This window comes from Molothrus ater, chromosome 10, assembly GCF_012460135.2.
Source record: "Molothrus ater isolate BHLD 08-10-18 breed brown headed cowbird chromosome 10, BPBGC_Mater_1.1, whole genome shotgun sequence".
NCBI classification, from domain to species: domain Eukaryota; kingdom Metazoa; phylum Chordata; class Aves; order Passeriformes; family Icteridae; genus Molothrus; species Molothrus ater.
This window is the reverse complement of record NC_050487.2, coordinates 13,281,850-13,309,800: the sequence shown is the minus strand read 5'-3', so window position 1 is coordinate 13,309,800 and position 27,951 is coordinate 13,281,850. Positions and strand designations below refer to the sequence as shown.

Sequence of the window (27,951 nt, the reverse complement as noted above, 5' to 3'; positions counted from 1 at the left end):
CTGTTAAGACAATCAGTTTTTTTTTCCTTTAGGGTCTGTGCTTATTTTAGCCAATACTCTGTTTAACCAAATGGTTGTAAAACTAATATAAGACACTTTTCAAATGCTTCAGGGGGACTGTTGGTTTTTGTTTAGAAAGGGTAATTGAGATATAACTGGTCTTTCTGTTCACAAACAATTTTTGTTGCTGTGCCTTTTTAATTTTAGGTATGCATTCTGCTTGTAAAGTTATGCCCAGGAAACCTTTCTCTGAGAGATTAAAATACAGCATTATGTCATGTTTTGACTTGTCTCAGAAAGCTGATGATACCAATTTGCTTGGATATAAAGTCAGAGGAATTCTAGTCCAAGTATTTGATGTTGATTTTTACATTTAGTAACCACTGTCATTACTGTATCTTGTTACAACACAAATAATGTTACTCTGCAGCCTCTACAAATGCAGACGAATTTTGCAGTAAATTTCTTAACCTGTAGAGATATGTGTACTGATGTAGAAATCTTTAATTATGTGCTGTTTTGTTTTGGGGCAGGAACCTTTTCAAATCTGCAAATTCTCAATTCTTGCCTAACAGTAAATAGTGTTTTATGTTTTGTTTTAGTGTGGTGGTTTTTGTCTGCTTTGTTTTTAATTTTAGTTCCATCAGTTCAATATCCAGAATATGAAAAAGAGGTGATGGAAGCTCTTTTGGAAATCCTTTTAGGAAGTCCTTTAGGATGGAAGTCGTTTTAAGACTTCCTGCAGTTTCCAGATGAGCCTCCCTATTCTGCCTTTTGACTCTGGAGGCAATCATTCACAGATGCAATTCCAGCTGTGACATCTGTGTTGATGATTTTCCTTTCTCTGGATATTGCCTCTTCTGTGCAAATAGAACTTTTTCCAGTTTCTACTTGTAGGTTTGACCCTCTGTTGAAATGCTCTTAGACTGGAATGAACCCTTGTTTTTACAACCTCCCACTGTTTTTTCAACTCTACAAATGACCATTTGTCTAATCTGGACTCCTTTGTGCTATCCTGGTTTTGTGCCATCTGCAGAGCTGTGCTTTGCCTTTATCTTCAGGTTGCTTTGTAGCACATAAAAATCAGAGTTTTTCTCATCACCGCAGTACCAGCTCCTTCTGCAAATAACTGCAACTGTATCTGCTTAGGCGTCAGCAGATCTTGCTCGATATCATTGCATCCATATGGAGTGTAGGTGACACAGATTGCTGCCTTGCATCACCAGCAGGATTGCATAACCTCTTCCTTAAGTACTTTTCTGGATTTCTCTCTCAATTGAAATTAAATCATCATTGCTTCACTTTCAGGAAGCTTTTTCTCCATGTGATGCTTTCCTGAAGTGCTGATTTCTAAAATCACTTTGTAATTGATGCCATATTGGATTTTTGGCTGTGTGGGAATCAGCCTTGAAAGAAACTGCCTTAAAACACAGCAGACATCTCTTATCTTCAGACAGGTTGATATAAGAGTAAAAAAAAAAAGCTGCTTGGTACATTTCTTGTCCATATATTGTGGTGTTTTCTTCCAGAATTTTGCACAATATTTTTCTATATGACTTTGTTTGGAGCCTATGGGGACAAACAGAGAGAAAAATGAATTCTTGAAGAAGTTCTTTTGAATGTTAGACAAATTCTTGTTCTCTAGGCTATCTAATTAACTGTATAGCAGTGTTGACATTCAATGCCATGTGTAGAAAAAGATTGAAAATATTTTCACCTTGACTCTTTATAAAAAAGACTTGGTACTCTTAGCATATCATTTGTACCTTGTTCCAAAAACCTTCAGTGATAGCCAGGGATTAATCGATTTCTCTGGTAATAAATTCATGGCATTTTTCAGGCTAGGTATGTTTTTTGTGTCTGGAAAAAGGCAGGGCTCAGGAAGTGCTGCAGTCTTCCTGTGAAAAAATTCCCATTATGAGAAGCTTGTCCATTTGAAAAGTCCTATCTACTGTAACTCAGGCATTTCTCAACCTCCATTATCTATCTTATGCTCATAGCTTTAAGGACACTGCACAAGTCAGATCCAGTTTCATATGACTTACAGTGATAAGCCATTGTATTTTATAAATATTAATGAAGGCTGTCTGAAAGGTGTGCTCAGAATATTGGCATGTGGTGTGTTATTGAGCTGTACTAGTGACTAGAAGTAAATGGTGCATTGATCTCACTATGACACATTTCAATTAATGTACTTCTTATTTCTGCTTGTAATAGAAGCCTGCAGGAAAAAAACTGTAACTCAGAATAGGATAGCTGTCAGTAAGAATTTGTTAAACAGCAGATTATGTTGCATCCCAAGAAGTATGTGAAGAAATTTAGTAACTCCACTGAAATGCACATCATGGAGCAGTGGATTTTTAGAATTATGTGGCTGTAAGTTGTGGCTGTGTTGTTAGGAATTTTTCTGTCTTTGTTTGTCATATGAAGACTTCTCTTTTTGTTTAAAATGTTTTCCTGGTGCTATGATCACGACTGTAGAAATATACCACAAATTGTTTGGATAACTTTCCAGAGATGAGCTGCTACTGAAAGCTTGACATTTAACTGATTTCCAAAATAATCCCTCTGATGTGAGCTAGAGGATTTTTTTTTTTAATAGTTTGCTACCAAAATTTGAATGGTGAGTTCTGTAAGATAACTTGAGTTCCATATAATCTTTCAGCTAATTATTCTGAATACTTTTTTGCTACGAAGAAAGCAGAGAAAGCCTCTAACAGTAATACTCGTCATGTACATGGGAGATCAAAATAATCTTACTGAAAAGTCATTAGTGAATAATAAGAATTTTTTTGTTTTGAATTATTCCTGTGCTTTTGAGAAGTAATGTTGAGTCAGAAATATATATATATATTTATTGTTTTCATAATATGCTTACAGCAGGCACAGAAATTTGGGTGTAGGTGTTATGAATGTTGCACATTATTCACAGAATAAGAACAGAGTGTGACTCTGTTTAATCTTAGTCTCTGATTTTCTTGAGGATTAAACAAGCCCGAAACCACAGTAGAACAACTTCACTAGGAATCCTCTGATCTACAACACAAAATGATTGTTTTGTGGCACTATGATTCACACCCTCTATAGTTTTATGCACAAAAGAACAGGGAAAACCAAGAAGAAATTGGCAAATAGTTGTTTCTTAAATATTTATTTTGAACATGGGGTTAAAGTAATTTTGCTCTGTGGAATGTTTTCATAAAGACCAAATCAGTAAAAAGTGCAGCTCTGCTCTATATTCCCTGTTTTGTTTGCTTTAGGTTCATAATTTATGCAGGCAAGGAAGTGAAAAGATGCTATTGGATATTTCTACAGGCAGTGATTGAAACTTGGTTATTTTTGATCTGTGCTTTCTCCACCCAGTAGCTGTTATCATCCACCACCATCCTCATAGCTGTGAATTTGTAACGTTGTACTGTACCTGCTACCCAGTTTCCCTTAAATATCTGTTGGCAGCTAGGAAGAGAAAGCAAGGCTTTCATCCTGTGCGTTCCGAAAGGAAAAATAAGGAAAACCTTTGCTTGCTGCCTTTTTTTTTTTTTTAAATTGCTCAAGATTATACTCCTCATCGTAATCACAGGTAGAGAGGGAATGTAAGAGGTAGAAATCCTTGGAGGAAAAGCAAGCAAGCAATCAGCTAGCAAGAATTTTGTTTTCCTGCTTTGTAAACGATGCTGCTGTAATTCTATCTGCATTTTTTTTTTTTTTTTTCTTGCTCATTCACCACTCAGCAGCTGGTAGGGAATTAAGACTGCCTGGCAACCACCTGCAGAGCTGCAGAGATGAATTACATTTTCGGAAATAACACGCTGCTCTATTCTCGCGCCAGTCGAGGCAGCAGCGCTGGCTCCAGCCACAGCTCGGTAGGCCCCAAGCAGAAGCAGTGGGCAAAGAAAGGCTCCTCAGAGGAGTTACGGGCTGAGCCTTCCCGCTGGCAGCAGATTGTGGCATTTTTCACTCGCAGACATGGCTTCATTGACTGCATTTCTGTCGCTGCCAGCTCCTCCCAGGTAATATGCCACATGTTCAAGTGATTGTGTCTGCATGTTTTCTGGTTGCTTGCTAGTCAGAAAGAGCAATTATTTATATATGCATGATTTCATATAATCTCTTATTTATGGATGGCGTTTTCTGTCTGCTTTCATTTTCATATTCTAAAGAGCTCTGTATAATTTCTAGCATTAAAGCATGAAAATGGAAACACTAAATGAGGTCTGATTTTTATTTATTTTGCAAGTGATGAGCCTCCAGCAATTTTAAATGTGAGATATCCTAATGAAACAGTGAAATATTGAAAATGTAGTTTGCATTCTGCTGCTTGGCTCTGGAGGGCAATAACGTAGTTAAGAAATATCAATTCCATAGCTCTAGTAAGATGTCAAATCAAACAGACTACGTATTTAATGGTTCAGGAATTTTATCTAAAGAATTAAATGGTTTAAAACCTTAACTCTAGGTAACACAACAAATTCAATTCTGTAACAGCTTTCTAGGTTTTTTGGCTGCTAATAATACACAGATGAAGGAATGTCTCCCTTACATACAGGGTGTACATTCAATAGTGCAGTCTGTAAGAGAAACATGACATTTTTCAACTTCGCTGTCCATCTGCTCTATGTGATGTTTGTGTTAATCATCATTCAAAGTCAGGTAAAAGCAAGCAAGCTAAATTTTAATTGTGTAGCGTTTGAATGACCTCTTAAGGTTGACACAGAGAAGTTTAAACTTACTGGCATTAGAAAATTAGTATCTCTTGGGAAAATATGACTAAGACCTATGGAACAATGCTGAAATGTCAGAATTATTTAAACATAGGAGATTAGGTTTGTTTTGCTACTGTCAAGTGAAATTCATCATTAGTCAAGATGTCTTGAATGATTTAACCTGAAATACTACAAAAACTTACAAAAGAAGGAAAAAATTGTTACCCTCAGACACTGTAATTTTATGAGGATAATTTCTATCTGTTAGTAGTTCAAAGATGGTGAACTGGCACTTCCTCTGAAGTCTGCCTATTATTACCTATTTTTTTCCTATGAATTTGGAGTAAACAATGAATAGGAGAGCATAGAGGGGAATTTTGACTTTCTTGTTGCATCTTGTACATGATGTGGAAGTTGGATCCTGTAGTTTCCCTAATGGGTCATTATTCAACTCCAAGTGATGTATTTGGTCGACACAGTAGCTTTTAAATACTGGGGGTTTTTAAAAATTAAAAATATATAGTATTAACCTTCTGAATAAAAATTATAGTTGCTCTCATTTGTTTAAAGCTTGAGGAAGTAATTTTGGAATGTGTGGAGCTTACAATTGGACTGACTAGTCAGGCCTAGAAAGCTGGTCATAAATAAAATACGGAATACCCTCTGTTTTGAGTGGGGGTTGGACCAGGTCAAGTTCCTGAGATCCCTTCAATCCAAAGCATTGATTCTGTGAATATCCCAGTGTTTGTTCTATTTTTCTGCTATGGAAAAGATTCCTTACCTCTGGGAAAGCCTGCCAGATTTTTTCATAGCTCTGACAGTTCATAATTAAAAATACTGCTTATACATGTTCATGGCCAGAAGGAGGGGAAAAAACATAAAATATTTTGAAGTGGTTGTTAAAAAAACCTTAATGAGCATATTCAGAAGTCATGCACTAAAAACATGAGAGCTTGTTGAAGCCACTTCCTCTGGAAGGATGCTGTACTGTGCTTGCACCTTATCCACCCATTGCAGCTGTTCTAGCCTCAGGAGAGAAAAAGGCACTTGGAGGTTGTTCATTGTGTGCAATTTTGTTTTCCAGTTCTCTTCAGTTTGTGTTCTGTGTTGTAGCATTCTGAACATTTTTTTACCTTTTATTCGTTCGTTTGAGATGCATCCCCATCATTTGAATGTAATCCTGTTTGCAGAGTCCAGATAAGAATTAGGTGTGAAGTACTTCTCTAGCCTGGCCTGTAGAAATTCTGCAGCTGATCGTGGCTTTATCAAGTCTTATTGTTGTGACTTCGTGATTTTCAACAGATACAAAATCATTTGATGGTTTTTAAAGTGGCTGTCTCCTGCTTCCCCTGTGAATCTGCTACAAAGCTCCCAGTTTTAGCTGTCCCTTCATTTCCTTGGCTTTCTTGGATGGCATTAATTGGCCATATTAGCTTAGCTCCTTCCATCTCCAGTGAAAGGGAAATGACTCTGGAGATGGGACATGCCTGTCCTCTGGGACCTGCTTGGGTCACCCTCGCCCCAGCAAGGTGGTAAAAGGACTTTGGATTTTGAGGTAGGGTATTTTTTGAGTAGGGTCTTGTATCCTAAGAAGCAAGGCTGAAGGTGATGATGGATATGGTAGCACTGCTTTTTGCTGTAGTTATCCCTTGGTTTATGCCCAAAGGAATGCACACATGCCTAAGTGCATGGTGCCCAGCTAACCACACCAGACTTCTTTATGAGTCCTGGAAGCAGATTTAACATGCTCAGGAATTCGAGGCCTTTATTGTTTCTTCTTTCTCATTCTCTGTGATGTGGTGTTAGTCACTCAAATAGAAGAATTGAGGAATTCGATTAGGAGCTGATATATCAATTTTTGTCAGCAAATTTTTAAATTTCTTTAATAAAAGCCAAATCTGTGGTATAAAATGGAAGATAACAGTAAAACCAAGCATACAACAAATTTATAGTGTCACAAGGGTGAATAACTGGCCATGAGCTTAGTAAATATACCATTATGCAAATGACAAATACTGGGTGATTTCAAGTGCTGTCCTAACAAGAGATATGCCCAGTGCATCAGGGATGATACCTGTATCAAGATCACTGCTTTTCTTTGAAGTCTTTCCAGAGCTCTGAGAAGCCCCTATTCTTGCCAGTCAATCCAGCTCTCATGTCTCAGAAAGCATTTTAACTGTTGGTATTTGGCTCATGGTGTGCTACAAATGCAGAATGATTTGTCTGAATTCCACATGTCATTAAACTGGTTCTAACAGCAATCACTGAGGCTTTTCTTAGCATGTAACTGAGCATACACTTGCAGCATGTGATACTGAAAATTGTTTAGCTCCTTGAATATCCTGGGCTCATTTTTACTTCTATTTTCTAGGACATATTTTAGGAAAGATGAAAAGGATCAGGACAGAAAAATCATCCTAAATCCACTTAGCCATTTCAAAAACTTAATTTTAAATTTCAGAGCTTATCAACTGCTTTTGTGAGTTGCTTGAACCCAGTCATTTCTCGACTTAGTGTATCTTCCTTTTAAGTCCTTGATAAAAGTTTTACTGTGTCATTAGTCCTAGACTATTGCTCTCAGAGTCATTGGAGTATTATGGACATAGTTCTAGCATGTACAAAATGCTATGTCTAATCACACAACAACATAGAGGTGTTGTAAGGCAGTTAAGAAGATAATGATTTAAAAAAAAGTCAGGTCTCCACCCTAATCCCTCTTTTACTGTATTTCTTGAAAAACTGATTTCTTAGGGCAATATTTATTAGCCTTCCTGTATTTTGATATATACCAAAGTATTTATATATTGTTGCTGCTAATATTGTGATGAATGCAGAAGAAAGCAGCTTTAAATAGTACGTGCTTTGGATGATTTTCTCTATAACAATGCACCTTCTGAAACTGAAGCATGAGTTTTATTGTACTAAGTTTCCTTCCTATTCTTGATTTTAAGCTATGTACAATCACACATTTGTAGAAGCGTGAGTTTATTTTGCAAATTAGTTCTGCCACTGGTTGCATTTTCTGTAAGATGGCATTGTAGCAGTGATAAAAGCAGTATGAATTTATTCTGTTAGAGGAATGCATTAATATGTGTTCCAGTCAATAGGCCAAAAAGCAGGAAGTTCTTGGTAGTTTAACCAAAGCATCAAAGGACTTTCCCTGGAACTTTTGGTTCATTTTGTAAACATTTTCTGTGTACAGTAGAGATGAAAACTTCTCAAGACTGTGGAATTTGCTTGACATTTTAGAGATAGGCAATTTTAAAATCCAAAGAGTATCAATAAATGTTAGGAATATCTGGCATGACTCATGTAAAGCCATGTAGACTTTGTCAGCATCCTGCTGTGGGCAGTGGTCTCCTCTGCTGAGGTCAGGCCTGTGCAATGATGGGGCTCTGCTGTGTCCCCCAAGCCCTGTGTGTGCCTGCAGTGCTGGCATGTGCACGTTGTTACCTCAGCTAATCACCTGCAGCAGGCAGTGCTGATAAGAGCCGAGGGAGTGGTGATAAGAGCTGAGCCGTGCTCCAGCTACCTGCAGGCACTGCTTCCTTCCAGAGGGGTTCACCTTCCATTTCTCTTTCCTGTTCTCTCACAGCTCTGTCTCACTCAGAGTTGGTAACATAATTTCTGCATATTTCTGTTGCATTGTATCTCAAGAAAGTTACTTTTCCAGAATGAGTCAGAAATCTGGTAAACAAAGAAAGAGACACAGAATTTTTTGCTTTTGGAGTTCTGCTGCTGCTACTACTGGGGCTTTCTGCCTGCATTGTGCTCGAGAGTCTGAATCCTCAGGCAAGGCAGACACTGGATCCCCTCTTAATCCATTGTCTTCAGCTGATAACTCAGGTGGACTAACAAGGTCTTGCTGTATGAAGCCCAGTGCATGGAAGCCTGTGAAAAAGGTAGGACTCTTTAGGGCTCTTATATAACTTTCCTAATTTATTTTATATTGTGATAGTTGCCCTCACAGTTGAGGCTTGTATTGATTGACAAAGTGTTTTGAAAGTCAATTGCAGGCCAGTCTGTCTTTCACCAGCTGTCAGCTTACTGAACAGCTCTAGCATGGCTCCTGTAGTATAGCATTTCTGTTTTGCTGCCAAAGCTGCTGCACATGTTTCAGTTAATACAATTATTAGCTAAATTACTGTCTGACAGAACCACTGAATCTAAAGTGAAAATCATCTTCTTCCTGTTCTTCTATTTTGGTCCACAACATCAAGAGCACTCTCAATTATGATTAAGATGGGCAGGATATTTCCTTTACTTTGAAGACTATACAACAGAAGCTTCTTAGATGTTTTTATAAAACATGACCTTGTCCTTTAGAATGATCTCTGCATCCATGTTTGGGGGCTGACATGGTATCCTGTTGTGCAATTTAAGACTTCTAGTTTAGACCCAGCTCAGAGTCCTGGTCAATGTTGTGTCCACAGCATTTCTGAGATTTCTAGTAACTCAAGGAGAGAAATTGTTCTGTTAAAAAAGAGAAATTGAAATCAGTATGTGCACACCAGCTATGCAGTATCTTTTGAGAAAGATTTGTTTCTTTTTCCTAGAACCTCTGCTGGGGCCACTGCTTTTATCTGTTTTCCAAAGCAAAGAAGGAATTTAAATTTCTCCTGATGATTAACAATTACTTTAAAAAATTTCAGTGAAGCATTTAGGCTCTTGAACTCCCTTGTTTTTTTCCTTTTTTAACATGGGCATGATAGCCTGAGTGAAGAATGTGTCCATCACTCCTCTCCCTGGGAGAGAATTCAAACTAATTTCAACATGCTGCTGATTATTAAACTTCAAGCATAATCCTACTGTGAAGCATTTCCAGACAGTTCAATTTTGAATTACTTTGACAGATCCACAAAAGATGACAATGCAAGGAAAGCATCAACCTCCTCATGTACAATTGAAATGAAGTGCCTCATTCTTGTTTATTGGTATAACCACATAATTCACATTTTGCTTATCATGTAATGGCTCTGTAGCAGAGGGGTCCCAGTGGATGCTTCCTTTAAAGCTGTTTCTAAAATGTCTTTCCAAATTCAATTCAAATGAAGATTGCATAGTTCTATAGATGATTTCAGGAACACTCTACAGATTTCTCCAGTTGGAATTTAGGAGAAATCCTTCTGATCAGTTGGCACTGTTCCTCCATTTCATTCCTTACAGAATGGATAGGAGCACTCCTGTTCCACAGCAAAGGCTGATAACCATGTGCCATCTGCCATGGAAGCTCAGAAAATGTTATGCAGAGGCCAAATTTAGTACTGAGACTTGACAACTTGTTAATACCACACCACCTAGCGAGGCGTCCCTGAATCCTTTTGAGGATCTACTTTTTCTGGTCTGTCCCAAAATAGCACTAGCAGCAGTCAATTCTATACAGGTCAAAATTAATTACATCAATGTTCTCCCTAAAAGTAGTTTGTCATGAAAAAAAAGAGAAAAAATATTGCCTAATCTTTTGATATACTCAGCTGCAATATCTTTTAAACTATACCTCTGTTTACTAGGGATCATCCACTGACCTCTTAAGTGGCCACCTCTTGTGAGTTTTCCAGGAACTGCTTGGACTCCAAGACAAACCAATAATGCTTCCTGACTCTCCTGAGCCACAGCAGTTTTCTTGGACCTCATTAAGGTTTGCCAACGTTACCTGCTGGAAACTGCTGCTGCTCAAGTTGTTAAAGTGCTAATCCCCACTTGACCAGCCTTGTGACCTGACCACATGATGGTTCATTCCCTAAGAAACTCAAAGATGCCCACACTGGTGCAGTTCTGACCCTTGCCTTTTGAAAGAGCTAAGGCCCCTTTCCATGTACTAGGTTTTTGTGGCTGCACACACAAGGTTCAATATCAAAAGAGCACATTCAGAAGGACTAAAAGAATCCTCTGAAAGTAGAGCAAGGATTCCCTTCTGTCTATCTTGTATGATTTAAAAAAAAAACCCTTGCCACCAACCAAAGCACTTCTGGACTTGTTTTTGTTTGGTATTCCTCAGGGTGTCTCTGTGCCATTTATTGCTGTTCCATGTGACTTGTTGTCAGTATTGAATTTCATCTCATTGCCTATAACCCACTTGTCTAATACATCAGCCTTGCTCTACAGCTTGTTTTCTGTTGTGCATTTGCTGCCCTTCTCTTTTTGTTGGTGTTTAACTGCACATTAGGATGTAGTTGAGCTGACGTGTTCTCCAGACACATAAGAGACACTTATGACTCATTTTGTCTCTTGTAAGCTGATCTTGGCATTTATGAGTTTTCAGTCTGTTGCTCTATTAAGTGTTTCCTTTGTATATTCTTGTCCTTTGCAACAGTCTTTTTGGAAATGATACATTTAAGCAATGATTTCCTTAAAATCAGATTGCCTTTTGCATACTTTCCATAGGAAAAAAAAAGAAAAAGGACAAAGTAGTTTAAGGTACACCAGAACACTGGTAAAATAGAATTGCTTATTAATTTTTTTCATGTCCTTGTAATCAGCTTAAGTTTTGAGTTGTTTTGTAAGTTGCCAACATTTTTTTATCTGTATGGAAGTTAGTATATTATTCTTGTTATTGGAGACTAGTATCTATGCAGCTGTGTCAGTCTTCTAAGTAGGACTTCAGACATTTTATGGGATGCAGGTATAATTCAGGAGTTTTCATTGATGATGGAATCTTTACTTTCTTCCCACTGCTTTGTGTGGTACTTCCTGGAAACTGCTGTACCGTGGGAATGTGTTGGATGGGTCTGCTGGCTTCTGGTCTTCTCTTTATCAGTGCTCCCTCACAGTGTGTGTATTTGCTTATTTAAATTGCTTCTCTAAGACTGATGCCTGCAGAAGTCAGTTGAGGAGCCTGTGCTCCATTGCTCCCAGGTAGTAATGTTTGCCTTTCATAACAAAGTAGGGAGGGGAGTAAAGATTGCTTGTGCTGCTGGAGTACAGTTCTACTTCAAAGCAAATTTATTTTACTAAGTAAATAGTACTTGTTTTCCTTAGGTAACTAACTGTATCTGAATACCCAGTGTGATGTAGCAGGTGAGAAGGGAGTCAGCTTTCCCATTGGAGAGAGAAGAAACTCTGGATTCTCTCTGTAGTGTGAGGGTAATCAGTCTGAAATCATGATAAGTGATTGGAGTGTTCAGAAAAGTGTTCTATAACTGTAGATGATATTCAGGAGCACCTGCTTTATATGAAAATTCAAGAGCCTCTGCTTAGTTCATCTGAAGGAAAGTCAGGAAATGATATTGTCACAGACTATAAATATGTAGGGATTGATTTCAGAAACTAGAAAGCTTGTATATTTAGTAGAAAAAGGCATCTGTATTCCAAGTCAGATAGAAAACTTAATTTTAAAGATTGGTACTAATATAATCAGCATTTTGGAAGCTTAGTGGGACATGATGTAGCTGATAAATCAGGGTATATAAATTAGTGTTTCCTATGTAAAAAGTATAATGACAAATAATGTTTCTACTTGAGAATGTCAAAATACATCACAATCTCTGATCCATCATCTAATATAATAGCTTTAAACTGCTCTTTGAAAGCTGTAAACTGCTGGAAAGCAATTTTTATATTTTTTAAAAGTCCTCTTTATTGCACTCCTTTGCTACTGCTTTTAATTTCCCTTTAAACTCTGTAATTTAAAAAGATGAATGCAGGGAAAATTCACAGAATTCTGTGTACAGAAAAGCTTTTTAGACTTTGAGCCCATTAAGCCTCGTTGCAGAGCAGCACTTGCAGTTAGATGCTAAATCAAGTGCTATGCAAAGAGACCATGGAATACTCTGATGAAGGTGGTGATAGTACAGACCTAAAACCATATTCCCAGATAGGTGTGGAATGCCAAAGTAGATGCCTATCTCCAAGTAGCAAACTAGCTAGGGCAGTCCCAGCTTTGAACTCAGAGTATTTCCTATTAGTCATTTTACTGTACAGAAAATTAGATTCAGATGCCAATAGAACTTAGATTAATGTGTTAAGAGGAACACATAATCAATAGGAGATTTGATCTTTATTCAGGATTTCTTATGATACTTGCATTTAATGTGGCTGAATTGTCTGTTATGTTCTGTGTGGCCTTTTTGTTTAAACTGACTTAGTTACTAGAACAAAAATTTTGAAGAGGCACATATGATTCTCTTTTAAAAAGGAGCAAAGCTGTACTTTGTAGGCTGCACCTAAGCAGTCTGATTTCCTTATTGTATGAACTTTGGGAAATTCTCTATTATTACAGAATAATTAACAGGTAGAGGGATAAACAGGTAATCTTAAGACAAGTCAGTTTCTTTTTATAATAGGAAAATAAGGATTTGCAGATCATCCAGACATCTTTGAAAACAGAGACCGTGCAGATCAAAATCTACATGGGAACACGTGGTCATCAGAATGTTTCTATAATTACAGAAGTCTTTGAAAACTATGGCTCTTGCATTAAAGTCTGTTAAAATTAATGGTGCCATGAGATAAAAGGGATATGATAGGCTACAAATGAAGTATTTCAATTCCAGAAAGAGACTTTGGAGTTATCACTGATGATTGTATGAAAATGTCACCTTAGTACCATGCAATAATGGAAAGGGTAAATGAAATGTTGGGTATTGTTAAAGAAGTAGTAGCAAGTAACATAGAACATGATCTGAGTATATTTATTGTGTATAATTCTAATTTTGGGGGGGTTCTGTTTTCCTTGTCTTAGGAAGGATATAGCATAAGTAAAAAGGAAAAGAGTAACAAAGCATCAAGAAGAACAATCTAGTTATCTATAAGGATAGATAACTTAAAATAAACCAGAAGAAAAAGCCTGAGGGAAAATATGATCAAGACATAAAATGAAAATGAAGTTAAGAGGGTTCTCAACTAGAAATTCTGCATTAGATACCTAATTTTAAATCTGCCCAGTAAAATTTCTTCTAAAGTTGTAAAAGGCACTGACACAAAACACTGTGGACAAAATGCTCTTTTTGAAGACTCAAGAAGAAAATTACTTAAAAGCAGAGTTAAATGGATTTGCAAAGAGCAGGTGGCACAGAGCTGTTACAGAGAGTGGCTCAGGAAGCCCTTGACTGTCAGGTTCTGAGATGGTTTTCTGGGAAAATTACTGGGCATATGTCTAATTCCTACTTGCCCATCTGTCAGTTTTTACTGCTGGTAGATTCTTGACCAGTTGGGCCTTTGCTCTCATCCAGTGTAGCAACTTTTACTGGTTGTGTGGAGCTATCAGAATAATTTATCTCTCTCTGTAGTGCACTGTACTATTTGATGTTTTTGAATAAATTACACTAGGAAAAAAAAAAAGAATGAGAATAAATGTCTAGAGGATGTTTGGAAGCCTGGCAAGAGTGCAAGTTAAATGCAGGGATAGAATCTCAGTTTCTGGCTTTTAGGTGTCACTCAGCAATCCTGATCACCTGAGCTGGAAATCTCCAAGTCTCCTAAGGAAATGCAATCTGCTAGATTCATCCCCTGAGTTATGTGTCAGTCATGAGATGATCAGAGTGGCAGGAATTAATCTTGAAATGTATCTGGAAAGGACTAATGGTTAAATTAATAGTCTCAGAGAATGTGATTAATGATACAAGTAACAGGTGAATTCCCAGCTGCTGCCCTAAGGCATTTCTGAATTAGAAATAATCTTGGGGTTTTTTGCTATACAGTTTTTTTTCCTATGTACAATACAAGATATAATGCTGCCCATCTTGGAACCACAGATGGTTCATCTTGTGTTCTGGTGCAGTTGGGAAGTGGCAGGAGTGCTGGCACGTTGGGTTTTGTCTGATGTTAATTTTTATACTATACATTACTGCTGTCACTTAAATTCAAGTAATGAAGGACTTGAAAGATTTAATTGACAATTGCTAATTTGGCTTTGAGCCTCAGAAACCAGAACAGAAAGATACATTTTGTTTTCTGGTTCTTGAAATTCAAAGCAAGTAGGCAGTTATATATTTATAGCATGATCACTTAATTTGTTTTTGCCTGTTAGTTCACTTTCTTCTTTCATAGTTTTCCGTGTTAATTTTTCTCTCATTTCAGCCAATTTCTTCACCTATTCATTTTTACCTCTGTTGCAGAGTTCAATTTTAATTAATTTTTGTCCTTTTACTTCAGAAACCATAACCAGATGAAGTAGAATGTACTGTAAAATACAATTTTCAACTTGCTTTTTTGCTTATTGGAAAAGAAAAACTGCAGAAGAGAACTACTGGCCTGCCTGTCAAGCTGGTGCCCTGGTTCCAGCAGCAGCCAGAGCAGAGGTTGAGGAGGGATATAAACCCAGGCCAAGAGCTGTGATATTTCCTCTGAGAACTTCCAGAGATTGCTGCCTATTCCAGTACAGGGATTCCAGAGCTGCAGGTGAATTGTGTGTTTCATAATGCTGAATCCATGAGTTTTCATGAACTTGGAAAGCATTCTTTTAGTGGCAAGGATTCAACAGTCAAAGAGCAGCTTCTGCTTGTTTGTAGCCTAATGAAGGGGAGCAGAGTTGGGGTTATGGGAGCTGTTCTTCTGCATTTTGTTCAAAGTTCCTTTAAATGCAAGACAGTGGTGGAAAGAGAATTCAGTGTATTTTTTTAGGAAATAGCCTTCCCTTGGATTGAAGAGTCAGATTTGTCTTTTCTGTTCTGTTGTTACCTCTGTTTTATTTTAGTTCCTTACTCCATAGTGGCAGACAGGGACTAGGGCAGGTTAGAGCATCTTGGCAAGGAGCAGCTTGGACAGTGGCCTGGGAGTGGAAACTTTGGAGCATCACTTGTCAAAGCCTGAACCTCAGAACTCCTCTCATGGGCTCACCAATGTTACAACAGTGTGGCTAAGGGTTGGTGTCTTCTTGTTCTGAGCATACAGGAAAGTGCTTTTTCAGTAATTGTGGTGAGGAGGTAAATAAATGCAGGCCATAACCTCACTTCTTTTTTTCCTTTAAACTGTTGAAAGATTTAATTGATTAGCTTCTCAATGTTAAAGGACTTGAAACATTAGTGGAAATGTGTTGTGTAGTGTTGTTGGTGTTAGAGATATAAAAAAGGAAACTGCAGAATTTTCTTGCAATAGCTGGGACTCTTGAGAGTCTGATTAATCCTGTTTTGCTTTTTCTGAATCATAAATTCAGAAGTCAAACCCCTTGTCTTAGTCCTTTCTACAGACTTTTTTTGTAATGAAGAATTTGAAATTTCAACCGTGTTACAGATTAGGTGCTTTAATTACCTTAACTAAATGGAAATAGGCAGAAATGATTGTGTAAGCCAGTATGCTGTCACAATTAGTCCAAAACTTAATGGAAGTGAAGTCAGAGCTCAAGAAACGCTTGCATTGTTTCATGTATTTTATGATAGTCTGAGAAACTTAAGCTTCTACTTGTAATATTTATTGTTCCCCACTTTTTTCAGGTCAGTATAGTTAATATTCCTTTTATCCAGAGTAAATAAGTCAAGGAAGTGCCATGCAAAATGGATCTTTTGGACAGTTTGATATGAGCACAAAAGGCTGAGTTTGCCATCCCAGCTTGCAGGGTCTCCATGGTGTAGAATGAGTGAAACCAGCTGAGGAGCAGAGCTGGCAGCTGTGCCATCAGGGCTGGAGTGAGCGTAGCAGTGCACGTTTGTGAAAAATTCAGCATGTGTCAAGATAAAATTTGGTCACTGATATGTGCAAATCCTTTTGTAAATGAAGGAGTGGCTTTAGTATAAAGCCAGTTTAAGTGTAAATCAAGTAATTATTTTGCCTTTTAAAATTGATATTTATGTCCTGAAAGCTAATGGATTTCAATTAATGGGTTGTTATAGATGACTTTCCTGGTGTGGTTTTCTGTTTGCTGTTCATTAATGTGAGGTAAATTCTGTTCTGCTCATGCTTAGTGTTCTAGGGCAAATACATCTATTCTAAAAATATTTTTAGATAATAGATTGTTCACAGATTATTACAGTTTTCAATAAAATAATAAATACTTATCTTAAAATTGGAAACTCTAGTTCTGATTCACTGACTTGCTTCAGATCACTTCACTACTCCTACTTTTAAGACTGTCCTTCAAGTACTTTGAGGGTGGTGGGGTGCTGTAAGTGAACCTGAATGTTTCTTATCTAATTGTACTTAAATTAAGATGACATTCACATGCAAAGTTTTCATATATTATGAATAATGGTTCTTGAAGATTTACTCAATTTAAAAAAATCCAATTAATTAAGTTTTGTTAACTTTTGGAGTAGAGTAGTGAGATAGTTTGACGAGTAATTGACATGTTTCTAGTATTGAGTGAGATCACTTTTCAGTATCAGAGCTAGATAGGTATAGGACTTGTTTGATTTTTAAATTAACTAGAAATAACAGAATGAGATTCTTTCTAGGTTTGCTTATTTCCTGAATAATTGAAAAATGATTGCAAATTATGTGTTCTGAGAAACATGTAAACAGTACCCAGCCTTTAACAAAGTATTTTGATTTAATAATGCTCCTAGGAGTGAACAGTTTATCACATCTCAGTTTCTTAGCACAGCGTACCCTTTCTACTGTGAATATCAAAAACTAAAATATTGACACCTGAGAGCTGCTATTATTTTTCTATAATAAAGTCTTAGAATATGTTTTTTCTTTGTCTTGCCTCTTTTTGATGCTAAAACCCTGCTTGGGCTTCTTTGTGGATGCATTAGCATTATAATGAAAGCTATTATTCTTAAGGCTCATGTTATTTAAAAGGAGCTTTCTAGGCCTTGCTTTAAGTTGCAAATTAAATGCATTAAATTCATTCTCAATAGCACTTATGAATTTAATGAGGAGCCTTGCAATTCTGCTTTGAGCTGAGAGTATTGAGATGCTTGGTGAATACAGATGACTGACCCTGCTGCAAAGGGTTCAGTATTGGACTTTTGCTGAGTATTTGATAAACAAAAGGCACAACTTAGTTTTACTAAAGCTAATGTTGACTTTGTGTACATTTTTTATGTTATGGATCTGGAATATGACTGAGATGAAACTCAGTCCCTGAGAGATGTGACAGGACAAATTAATTTGAGCAAAGTCTTTCTGAATACCTCACATAAAAAGGCAAGGCTTCAAGAGTCCAGTTTTTGATCTTAACAGAGAGAGAACAGGTTGGTTGCTGGAACTTTTGTTCTATTGAGACTGTTTGTATTTGCATGAGATTCTTAGCACCTGAAAATTTTACTCATTGAACATCCATAAGATACTGTGTGGTAGCATTGGTGATAGTTTTGTAGATCCAGGTTGCCAATTTCTGCCCTGTGGTTGTTCATTTGTCTCACACACAAAACTCTAGTTTAGCTACAGTCTGCCTCAGCAGGTAAAAGTCTGTTTGTCACTGCTGCTTTATTTTGGCTTGGGTAATTGTGGGGCTCATTGCTCCTCACTAGGCTGTTTTTGTAGATAAAGATTGCAGTGAAGAATTGAAAGAGTAAATACACATTATGTTTGTCTTTAAATCAGTTCAGGTCATCCTCACCATCTGTGATTTTACTGATCTTCTGCTGTCTTTGTTTTCCCCCTTCAAAGCTATTTATTTATATTTTTAGTTCAGAGATTTAAGTTCATTTGAGTTCATTGTAAAATGCTGTGGGGTTTGAGGAGGAAACTAGGTTAGAGAATCAATTTGTTGACTGAGTTAAAAAAAACCCAACAACACAAAATCAAGCAACCAGATAACCCCTACAGTTTAGAATATCTAGCATGCTAATGGTGAGTCTTTAAAATAGTCTGCTCACAGAGATAAGATTTTCAAGAGCCTGTGGTTCACTCTGAAAAAGATGAGAGCCAAGGTAATGTCACAGGCATTCAGACTAGAACTTTTAATCCACAAGCTCTGGGTGGGTTTGTCTTTTCCTTTTGGGGATCCAAAAACCTTTGAACCTTCATATCTTCATTACAGAACTTATGTTACAGCTCCAAGGTGAACTTGACTGTCCTCAAAGTCTCATTGTTAAACCATTGTGTACTAACTTACCCCTCCTTATGTGGGCAGACCCTGACAGGCTTCAGACTCAGCTTCTTTCTTGCTGTGCTTTCTGTCCAAACTCTCTTTGGAGAGACCTGGATATTATCCAGGTGGAGGTCTAGGGTTTTATTCCTTCATCCTTGGGACACCATGGTCTTTGCTCTGTCATGGCAAGGTACAACAAGAGCCCCTGAAAGGGGCAGGAGTCAGTAACACAAATCAGAACCCCAAAGTTATCTTTGCATCAGTGAAGAATGTTAGGAAGGCTTAATCCTAACCACCCAGGCTTGGTGCCATCCTGATTAAACTTATAATTTCCCTGGTCAGGTAATAGTGAATTGTTCTTCTGTTAATGGTATTGTCTTGTTTGGCAGTTCTGCTTCCCATTCTGTGTATTCAGCATATTTTGCTCTCAAGACTGGCTTGTCAACAATGACAGGACTCCTGCCTGGCCTGAGTTAGGGCTTATGTCTGTGCAGTTCTCAAAATTCAGATAGATTCTTCAATACCTGACTTGAAACATGATTGCTTATGTTCAGATAGTTCTACATGGTTTTAGATCTTGTGAAACTTGAACATTTTGATTTGATTTCTTTGGAATTCCAAAGTTGGGGCTGTAGAAAAGTACTTGTGTTATGTTTCATTTTCAAATGCTCTTGAAGCTGCATTTTGTTTGAAGTAGTGCAGAAATACACTCAGGAAAAATATGCATGTCTTTAAATTTATAGCTTAACAGCACAAGTCACTGACATCATGGTACTAAGGACCTGCCAAGGCCACAGGCTGGCACTGATTTAGGGAGGAATAGAGCAGAGGTGGTTCATGAATTTAGTGCTAATTGTGTGTTCAGTTAGAACCTTTGGGCAGCACACTTGGATAGCATGGGTTGGGAATGAGGATGAGTGGCAGTTGTGCTTTGTTCTTGTCACTGTCAGGCTTCATGAAACAGTCTATAAATCCCTGAAGGTATTTTGAGATGAGTATTGACTTTTGTGATTTTGAGGAAGATGGATGCAAATTTCTGGAAATAGCACACTTCACTAGTGACATGTCCTGTGGCATTCTAGGATGTAGTTCAGAGAAAAGATACAAAACTGCACTGGCAGACCTTAACCTATATATCTAGAAAGAATCTATGCCTTTTAAAGTCAGCTTTGTCAGTGGGTATCGGACCAAAAATTGTTTCTTAGCACTTTGGAATTTTTGTGCACTTTGGAAGATATTTTATTTCCTGCTTTCAAGAAGAGATGATGAATATGGACTTGTTTTCATCAGTCAAGTCACATTAACAGAAGTTACTGATTTTGGAGTATCTGCTTGAAGGCAGTGGGAAGGGTGAAGTACAAAATTATTTTTAGAGTATTCTTCTGGCTATTAGAATTGCTTTTTGAAGTCATGAAAGTGGTCATCAAAGCTTTAAAAAAGACCTTTGCAGAAGACATTGCTGGTGAAATATTAGTACTATTTTCCCTTTCTATGAGTATTGTTGTTACTCAGCTGTTGAGTGGGTGGTAGAGAATGTGGAAAGAAGAAAAACTACTTAGAGAAGATTGCTGGTACTTTAACAGATTGCTGCAAAGTGTGCCCTGTATATTTGATGCGGTAATTTAAAGAATAAAATATTGATGATTCAGCTTTGTGTTAGCAACAAATTGTTCAGAGTTGGTATTTAATATGAAAGCACAACCTGATCCTGAACCCTCTCTGGTTATGAAAAATCACTTAGCACTTGATATTAGAGTAGAGCAGCTCATGCTACTAATCAAAGCAGCCTGTGGAGAACACTTGCTTTCTGCAGTCAAAGGTGATCTGCCAGACCTGTGCAGCTTCAGTTACACAACTGCATTTTCTGGCTTTGGGTTGTGCATGTGTTCCACTGCTTTGCAATGATGTCTAAGTTGTAGCTTTCATGTTTTTCAGATTTTGTACTGCATTAGTGTACAACTCTGAACTTTATATAAAGTGTTAGCAAGTTCTCTTCATAGTTGAGGCAGACAAAACAATCCTTCCTCAGCCTGAGAACCAAGGACACCATTGCAGCTTTGGCCCAAAAAGTATAAACAAGGAATTGAGGAGAGCAATCTGGGAGGATGGGACTGCATAACCTAAAGCTGTAATGGGACAATCAACCCCAATATGGAAATGGACCAAAACTTATAAAAGTGTGAAAATTCGTGACCCTCATCCATCGTGGGTGTAGCCATGGCCAGGCTCTTGTACTGCCCAAGGTGTATCCTTAGAAGGCCTTTTAATAAATATCTGCTTTATTCCTTTAACACTGTCTAGCCTCTGTCCTGGGTAGCCTCTCAAGGCATCAGCAGGTTTTTTTATTCTACCAATGTGACTCCAAGGCAGGCTCTGCCTTTACCTCACATGTGAATATAATTGGGCAGACTGATCCCCATGTCTCTCAAATATCTGATTAATCTCTTTTAATAACATTCTTCATGTCTTCTCTGCCTTTTCTTGTGGTTTTTTTCATTATGTTTTCATTTTGTTTACACCATAGTGGTTCTGTATAGGCATTACTAAACTTTGATTATGCTGTAGTCCCTTTCTATACTGACATTTCTACCACTGAAATTTCAGTGCAGCCTGAGCTTTTTCACTGGAGATCTCAAGGCACACTATGCAGGATGGATTAAGTATTTTGCCTGTACCTCTTTTTTGCCTGTTCCTTGACTGTGTTTTGGTGCTTGGACTGTTGCTTTTGGAACTACAATTGCCTTCAAGGTTTTGTTTTCTTTTAATTGTTGATATCTTATTGATATCACCTCAGGGACCAAAGGCATGATGACTGCCAGAAAAAAAATCATGCTCTTAGCAGTTTTCTGCTGCATAATGTTTCTTCTTTTGCCATGGAAATCAAAAGGTCTGAAAGCACACTGCAGATATGTGAATTCCTTTGCCTCATCTTTTGCATTGTCTTCACCTTTTCTTTTTGGAGGAGAATAGAGGAAGCCAGACAGCTGAATTTCCAAGAATGTGGTATTCAGCATCTCTTCCCCTTGCCCTCAATTTTCTTAGCACTCTTAAAAGTTAATTTATTTTTGTTTTAGTCAACACACTACTTGGTCTATGTGTTTTCAACAAAGTTGATGTCTCCAGGAATAAAATGTTCCTTTTGAATCTGGAACATCACATGTTTTGGGCTTTATTTTGTATGCATGACAAAAAGCCTTACATCCCAAGCCCCTCTTCTGCTTCTTTTCTACATTTTAATGTAATAGACGTTAGTATTGTCTATTAGTAGTTAGGCAATGTCATGCTGGGTACTGATATGGAAGTAAAATGGATGGCATAAATGTACCCTGCTAAACCTCAAGCAGTCTTGAACGTCTCTGGAAAATAAATGTTTGTGGTCTCCAAAATCTGCCATTTAGCAGGCTGTTGCCAAAGAGGATTCTGATATATGGCCTTCAACAGAGGACAGCTCCATCCCAGTAACCGCTGCAGGCTGAAGAGTGTGCCTCAGAGATGCTCAGTATTGAAGCATCTGTGGACATTTCTCAAAGGAGAAGTTATGATGTGCTGGTTTTGAGCTAGTTACCTTCATGCACATCCACAACATGCTTATCTTCATCTCTGCCTTTGCCCTTCAGTATCAAACCCCACAGGCTCCTGGGCTTTCTGGAACAGAACAACCTGGGTGCACCTGCCCACATGTGTTAGGGGGACCCAGTCCTCCAGCTCCTGAATGCTTCACAGACCGAAGACATCCCTGCTGTGTGCCTGCACAAGTCTGAGAATGTTGGCCATGGCCAACACATTTCTGGTTTCCTGTCACTGGCCAGAGACATTTCTGTCTCTGCGTTATGAATATTGCAGTAATGAAACGTTCGGCAGCTCTTGATTACATCCCTTCTGGATAGAAGATGAGACATGGCAGCTCTTGGTGATTAGAGGAGCATCTGTCAGTACCTATTTATCTCCTAATATTCATGCTATAAATAACTGGAAATGTTTGTGCTTAGGTCTGTATGTCTCTTCCTTTTTTCTGCATGTAAAAATTCTGCTGACTCATAATTTAAATATTCACATTTGCTGTAGGAAGGTGTAATGTGAGATGGAGAATAACCATGTTTTAATGCTGTGAACTGATGAAACCTCTCCATACTAGCTAAATACAGTACAGCTGACCTAATCAAGTTGTTTCCTATGGGCTGGTGTCCTTCATTCTCATCATACCCAGGACCAGAAATTCAGATCCACAGAATATTCCTGGAGAAGACCCACTGGGCAAGAGGCAGGTGCTGCACACTGTGCCAGTGCTGGTTGTGGGTACCCTGCTGAGAACTCTGTGGCCGCTGATTTGAGCCCACTTCTTTCCTCTGTCAGGCTGGGAATATAGGTGTATTTAGCTGTCAATTTTCATATAGATGCTGGGAAATCACCTTTGACCCTTTCCTTTTTCTAGAATTTAAAATAGGCTGGTAAAGTTTCATATTCAACAATGTGATTAAATCAAGCTGTTTCCTCCTTTTGTATTTTTTGGGGGGAATGGGGGAAGGATTAATTTTGGAGCTTTTTTTGTTTTGAATATTGGAATAAAAATGTCATGTAGAGGTCATACATCCTTAGCATTAAAAATTGAATTAATAATAAAATCCTCATTTAAATATACATTTAAATGTTCATTTAAATATCTTAAATTAAAAAAAAAAATTTTAAACAGTGTGTGCCTGAAAATTGTGGTTTCGTGGTACTGCTGCATTTCAAGGAAATACAACTCTTGAAGTTGTTAACACAAAGTAGTTCTTATTATTATGGTATTAAAAATTTTTTTTCTTTGACATTTTAATGTTGAAATCTTGTACAATGTATCTGCCCACTCACAATTCATGTATTTTCCATCATAAACTGCTTGTAAATTCATTAATTTTCCGCCCCAAGAAGCATTCAGAACAGCAGAGGGATTAAAAAATTTCTGGATGTAAGCCTTGGAAAAGTTTTGAGGTGGTTAAATGGAGCAAAATGAAGGGGTTGTAGGAGGTTTTGGGAGAAATAACCTTTGGAGCTTCTTTATAATAGTCAGATGACTTTTGCCTTCTATTCAATAATTTGTGCATTGCATTGATTATTTGTGCCCAGCAAATTGACTGTTGTGTGGTGGTTCAATGGTGCTCTTTAAATAGAGTGAGAGAGCACACAACATGCAGACCTAGCTAATGCAGAGCATGTAGGGCTTCTTCCTATGACCATAATCTAGAAAACATATTTTTAACTTCCTCAGGAAGAAATATTTTCCTTTATTTTCCCTCCATAGTTTGGCTGGGTGTTTTTGGTTGGCTGTTTGGCGGTTTGGTTTTTTTTTCCATTTGGGTTGGTTTTTTGGGGTTTTTTGGTTGGTTTTTTTTTCTTTTCAAAAAGGACTCTCAGTGTTGTGACTTTGATGAGTGCTCATGGTGGTGAGATGGGAACGCTCAAGCACCCTGATGCAATGAGGAGCCCAAGACTGGAAATACACGAAGCTGCTCCTCTGCAGCCAAGGCAGCTGCTGCGGCACCCGCCGCGGGCACCTTTCAGCTCCTGCACGCTGCCAGCAGCTGCCAAACACCGAGGGAAATTCACAAACCTACGGGACAGTGTAAAAAAGAGCCCTACAAAAAGCACAGCAAAAGTAAAAGCTGCTAGTGGTTGGGTGTCTGATGGCTCCTGCTCGAATTGCTCTTTAGGAAAGGTAGGTGCTGCCCTGTGTGTTTGGAGATGAGCATTTTTGTGCAAACTGTAGGAAGTATGTTGCATTCTTTTCTTTGTGTAGTTTTATCCCTTCTGTTTCTAATGACTTTCTTACCAACTTTTCTTTTGTATTTTATTTCTAGAAATCAAAGTAGTGATTATTGAAATCAGATTGGCAACGGAATACTTGTTCTCTTGTTTTCCAGTGAATGTTGCTGTACTTTATACAATATGGGGGTTTACAGTAATTTCTTGAAAGTTTCGTTTTGCTTGATTTTTGCTCTCCAAAGTGTATCTCTTTGTTGTTTCCTAAGAACAGAATTTGCTGAATTTTACAGAATTTGCTGGCTTAGCTGGCCTCCTTGAGGATGTGTATGGTGCTCTGATTTACCTACATATTAGTTGGTATTTCCACACTGAAGGACTTACTGTGTGTGGGTTAAATACAAAAATCCACTTACTTTGGAACAAGGCAGACTTAAAGGGGTGTCTCATATTTTGCATGGGTAGGGCCAAATTGGTGCTTGAGCTGTTTACTTTGATCTGTCATCTAAAGCCTGTGTTGTTCTTTCAGGAGCCACAGGTTAATTGCACTGAGCAGTTCCTGCATCCTTTGCAAAAGGCATATTAATATTTTTCCAGACCAATTTAGATTCTCCCCTACCTTCCTCTTTTTAAGCACTTGAAATACTGTGCTTTAGTCTGTAGATGTAAGAATGCTTTATGACATTAGGATTAACTCTCAAGATACCAAACTATTTTGTTCTTGCATCTTTCAGTAATTGCAATGTTTTTCACCAGCTTTCATTTTGGGAGGATTGACTTTGAGCTGAAAAAACCCTGTAGAAATACCATATGTACATTTAATATGTGTTGGTGTTCTTGGACTCTTAATGCAAATAGCATTATTTGCTATTACTCTTTAATTTGGCTGGCTGCTGTTGATGTATGGTGCTTTGTATTTTAAGGTATCTCAAACTTTTAAAACGTTTAATACTCATGTTCTGGGGGTTTTGTTCACTTTTGGGATTTAGTATTTTCTTTTGTCATTATGCTTCATTATTTTTAACGATCACAAGAATGTCTTGGAACATCTAAACAGCTTTGATCTGCTGTTCAGCTTGTAATGTTGATGATAGTTGCCAGCAGTTTATGTTGCTGACAGCTTGTTGACAAGCGGTATGTGAACATCTCAAAGACATTTGAGTCAATGTTTTGCTCAAAATGCTGTTTGGAATCTTATTCCTTTGCAGCTTGAGTGTCACTAGGTTCCCTGGTTATTATTTTAATGAAGATTCTTAAGACCAAAATTGTCCTAGTCTGCAGATGTTTGGTAAACCTGTGTGAAGATCTGTGAGAGATAAATCGAAGCTGTTTTAGCACCTTCCACCCATTTGACTGAAAGGTTTTCTTTGATTTTTGCTAAGTTTAGAAACCATAAAGTACTTCTGATTTTTCCTCTTTATCAAAGAGGAATATTAGCTTTGTTGAGTGCTATTCAGCCTATTTCACTGCTTTTGCACTGTGTTGTATATTGGTGAAGGGATTCTGTTGTGAAACCAGCCCACAAAAAGCCTGAGTCTGTTCATTGAGCTGAGCAGGTTTTTTGTTGGAGCCCAAAGTCTCAGTGCTGCAGGGGGAGTCCCTTGGGGTATGGTGCAACCACCTGGGCATGTCCAGCTATTTTGGACTCCTCACCATCAGTGCAGTGCTGGGAATGTGCTGCCATGAGCAGTGTGGCTCATGGGGACTGTTCTGCATTGCAGTTAGGCCCCAAATCCATGGATGTGCTAGTTCATAGTCGTTTATGGTGTTACATTTGAGTCTTGTTTGTTTGAAACTGTTTTTCTAGTTTTCCTTATTTTTGACATTTTGTTGGTGATTTTTAGCCCACAGAAGCTGTTCCTTCCTCTTCTCCCATTGTCCCTGTGATCCCTGTCCCACCAGTCCCTGCTGAGACCATCCCATCCACCATACCACAGGTTTTTATGCTGTTTTGTTTTGTTTTATTAAACTTGTTCAACTTTTATTTCTTTAATTTGTTTTGTTGCTTTGCTGAAATACGCCTTTTGCTACTCCGCACTCAGTTTTGAGGTGAAGTGTTAAATAACTAGAATTTCGCCCTAACTTTTGTTCATTTTATGACAGCTTTTAGTACATTAAAATATTCATATTTTCATATAGAAGTGACTAGTAAGTTGTGAAAAAAACTAAAGAAAAAATAACCAGAAGAATGGAAAAAACCAATATATATTGGATATTTTGTGGGATAGGATATTTTGTGTTCACATAGTAACTTCAGAGCCATTGCATCCGAACTAAAGCGTTATTGCTTAATTTATTTCTAAAGAAAATGTTTTCTCATCTCCTATAAATACTTCATATATGTCTTTCTTTGGTTGCACTTGCATGGTGTTTCTCATGTTCTCCACCCATTTATTGGTATTACTGTTTTGGGGGACATTTAGAATACAAAAGAGATTTTTTACCTCGCCATTCCTAACATATTTGACTCGTAAAATGTTTCCCTTCTGAGCCTTCATCCTTTAGGTCCCATAGTGTCCAAACACCCCCCAAAACAGAAACCAAACCCTGTCAAGGTGAGTGAAGGCAGTAACATAACTTAATGTTAGTATTTCCATGTAATTTGGAATATGAGACCACAGCATGGCAAGCTATGCAACAACCCAAGATAGCCAGCAGTTACATTGCTGCAAATAGATTGTCATCCTGCTCTTTTTTTTTTTGTAACTTTCAGTGCAGAAATCTGAAATGATGAGTCCACACCTTCTGAAAAGATGGATTAATTTTTGGAATCGTTTGATGACAGATATTTATTAACTTTAAAAGGAAGTTAAGCTATCCAGAATATTACTGGAAAATTTTTGTAGTATGGACATCAGTATTTTTTTTCTTGATTTTTACTTTTAGGCTACTTGACTAACCTTGCAACTGGTGGTAATCTTTGTCTTTGCTGAGTTTTTATTTTTTGCATATTCCATAATTAGCAAAACTTTTTGTAGTTCCCTGTTTTATAGGACAATTTCCAGTACGTGTGTGTTTTTTTGAATCTCTCACCTGTACTTCTTCCACCATGAAGACAGAAATTTGATTAGTTTTAGAAATACTCCCTTCTAATAGAGGGGTTGTGCCCACATCAAGATTTGAGGTGCACAGGCCAGTGCAACCATGTCCAGATGGTACCTTTGGAAAGCCTGGCACAGCTGTTTTCATTCATCATGAAAAGATGGTAAATTGCTGCTGCTTGATGGAGAGTTTGGATAAATATAGGAGTGTTAGGAACAATGATTTAACTTACAGAAGGGGTTTTACATTGGTTAGCTGATTTGTATCTCAAACATATTGTTTACCAAAGCTCACCTACTAACAGCAACTTTGCCTTTAGTTGTCCTTTTTTTTAACATGAAAATAAGAACACTTGTCTGCCTCAAAAATAAAATTAATGGGGAACCAGCTTTCACTGGTGCTGTGTATGTTGAATATAATTGGATAATACAGAATCCTGGTATTAAATAAAAATACATTCCAAAATGGAGTGAAAGAACATGACTGAGCAATTAAACCTTGCTTTCTTCTGAGGAAAACAATAAAAACATATGTTTTTATTAAAACATATGGTTA

The 27,951-nt window shown here is 37.7% G+C and overlaps 1 protein-coding gene across 16 annotated transcripts in view; it reads left to right on the top strand.

The window, feature by feature from the left end:
• Positions 1–27,951, top strand: part of DLG1 (discs large MAGUK scaffold protein 1) — a 141,290-nt gene that overhangs the window by 59,920 nt on the left and 53,419 nt on the right. For 8 of the 16 annotated variants that reach the window (XM_036388480.2, XM_054515888.1, XM_036388481.2 and 5 more), the window contains one exon: positions 26,199–26,291. The exons of 4 other annotated variants lie outside the window; for them this stretch is intronic. In XM_036388480.2, coding sequence (XP_036244373.1) covers positions 26,199–26,291 — 93 coding nt within the window. Of the gene's footprint in view, positions 1–3,521; positions 4,011–26,198; positions 26,292–27,951 lie in introns of those variants that run through there. 4 more of the 16 variants (XM_036388485.2, XM_036388484.2, XM_036388476.2 and 1 more) reach the window with 3 other exon arrangements.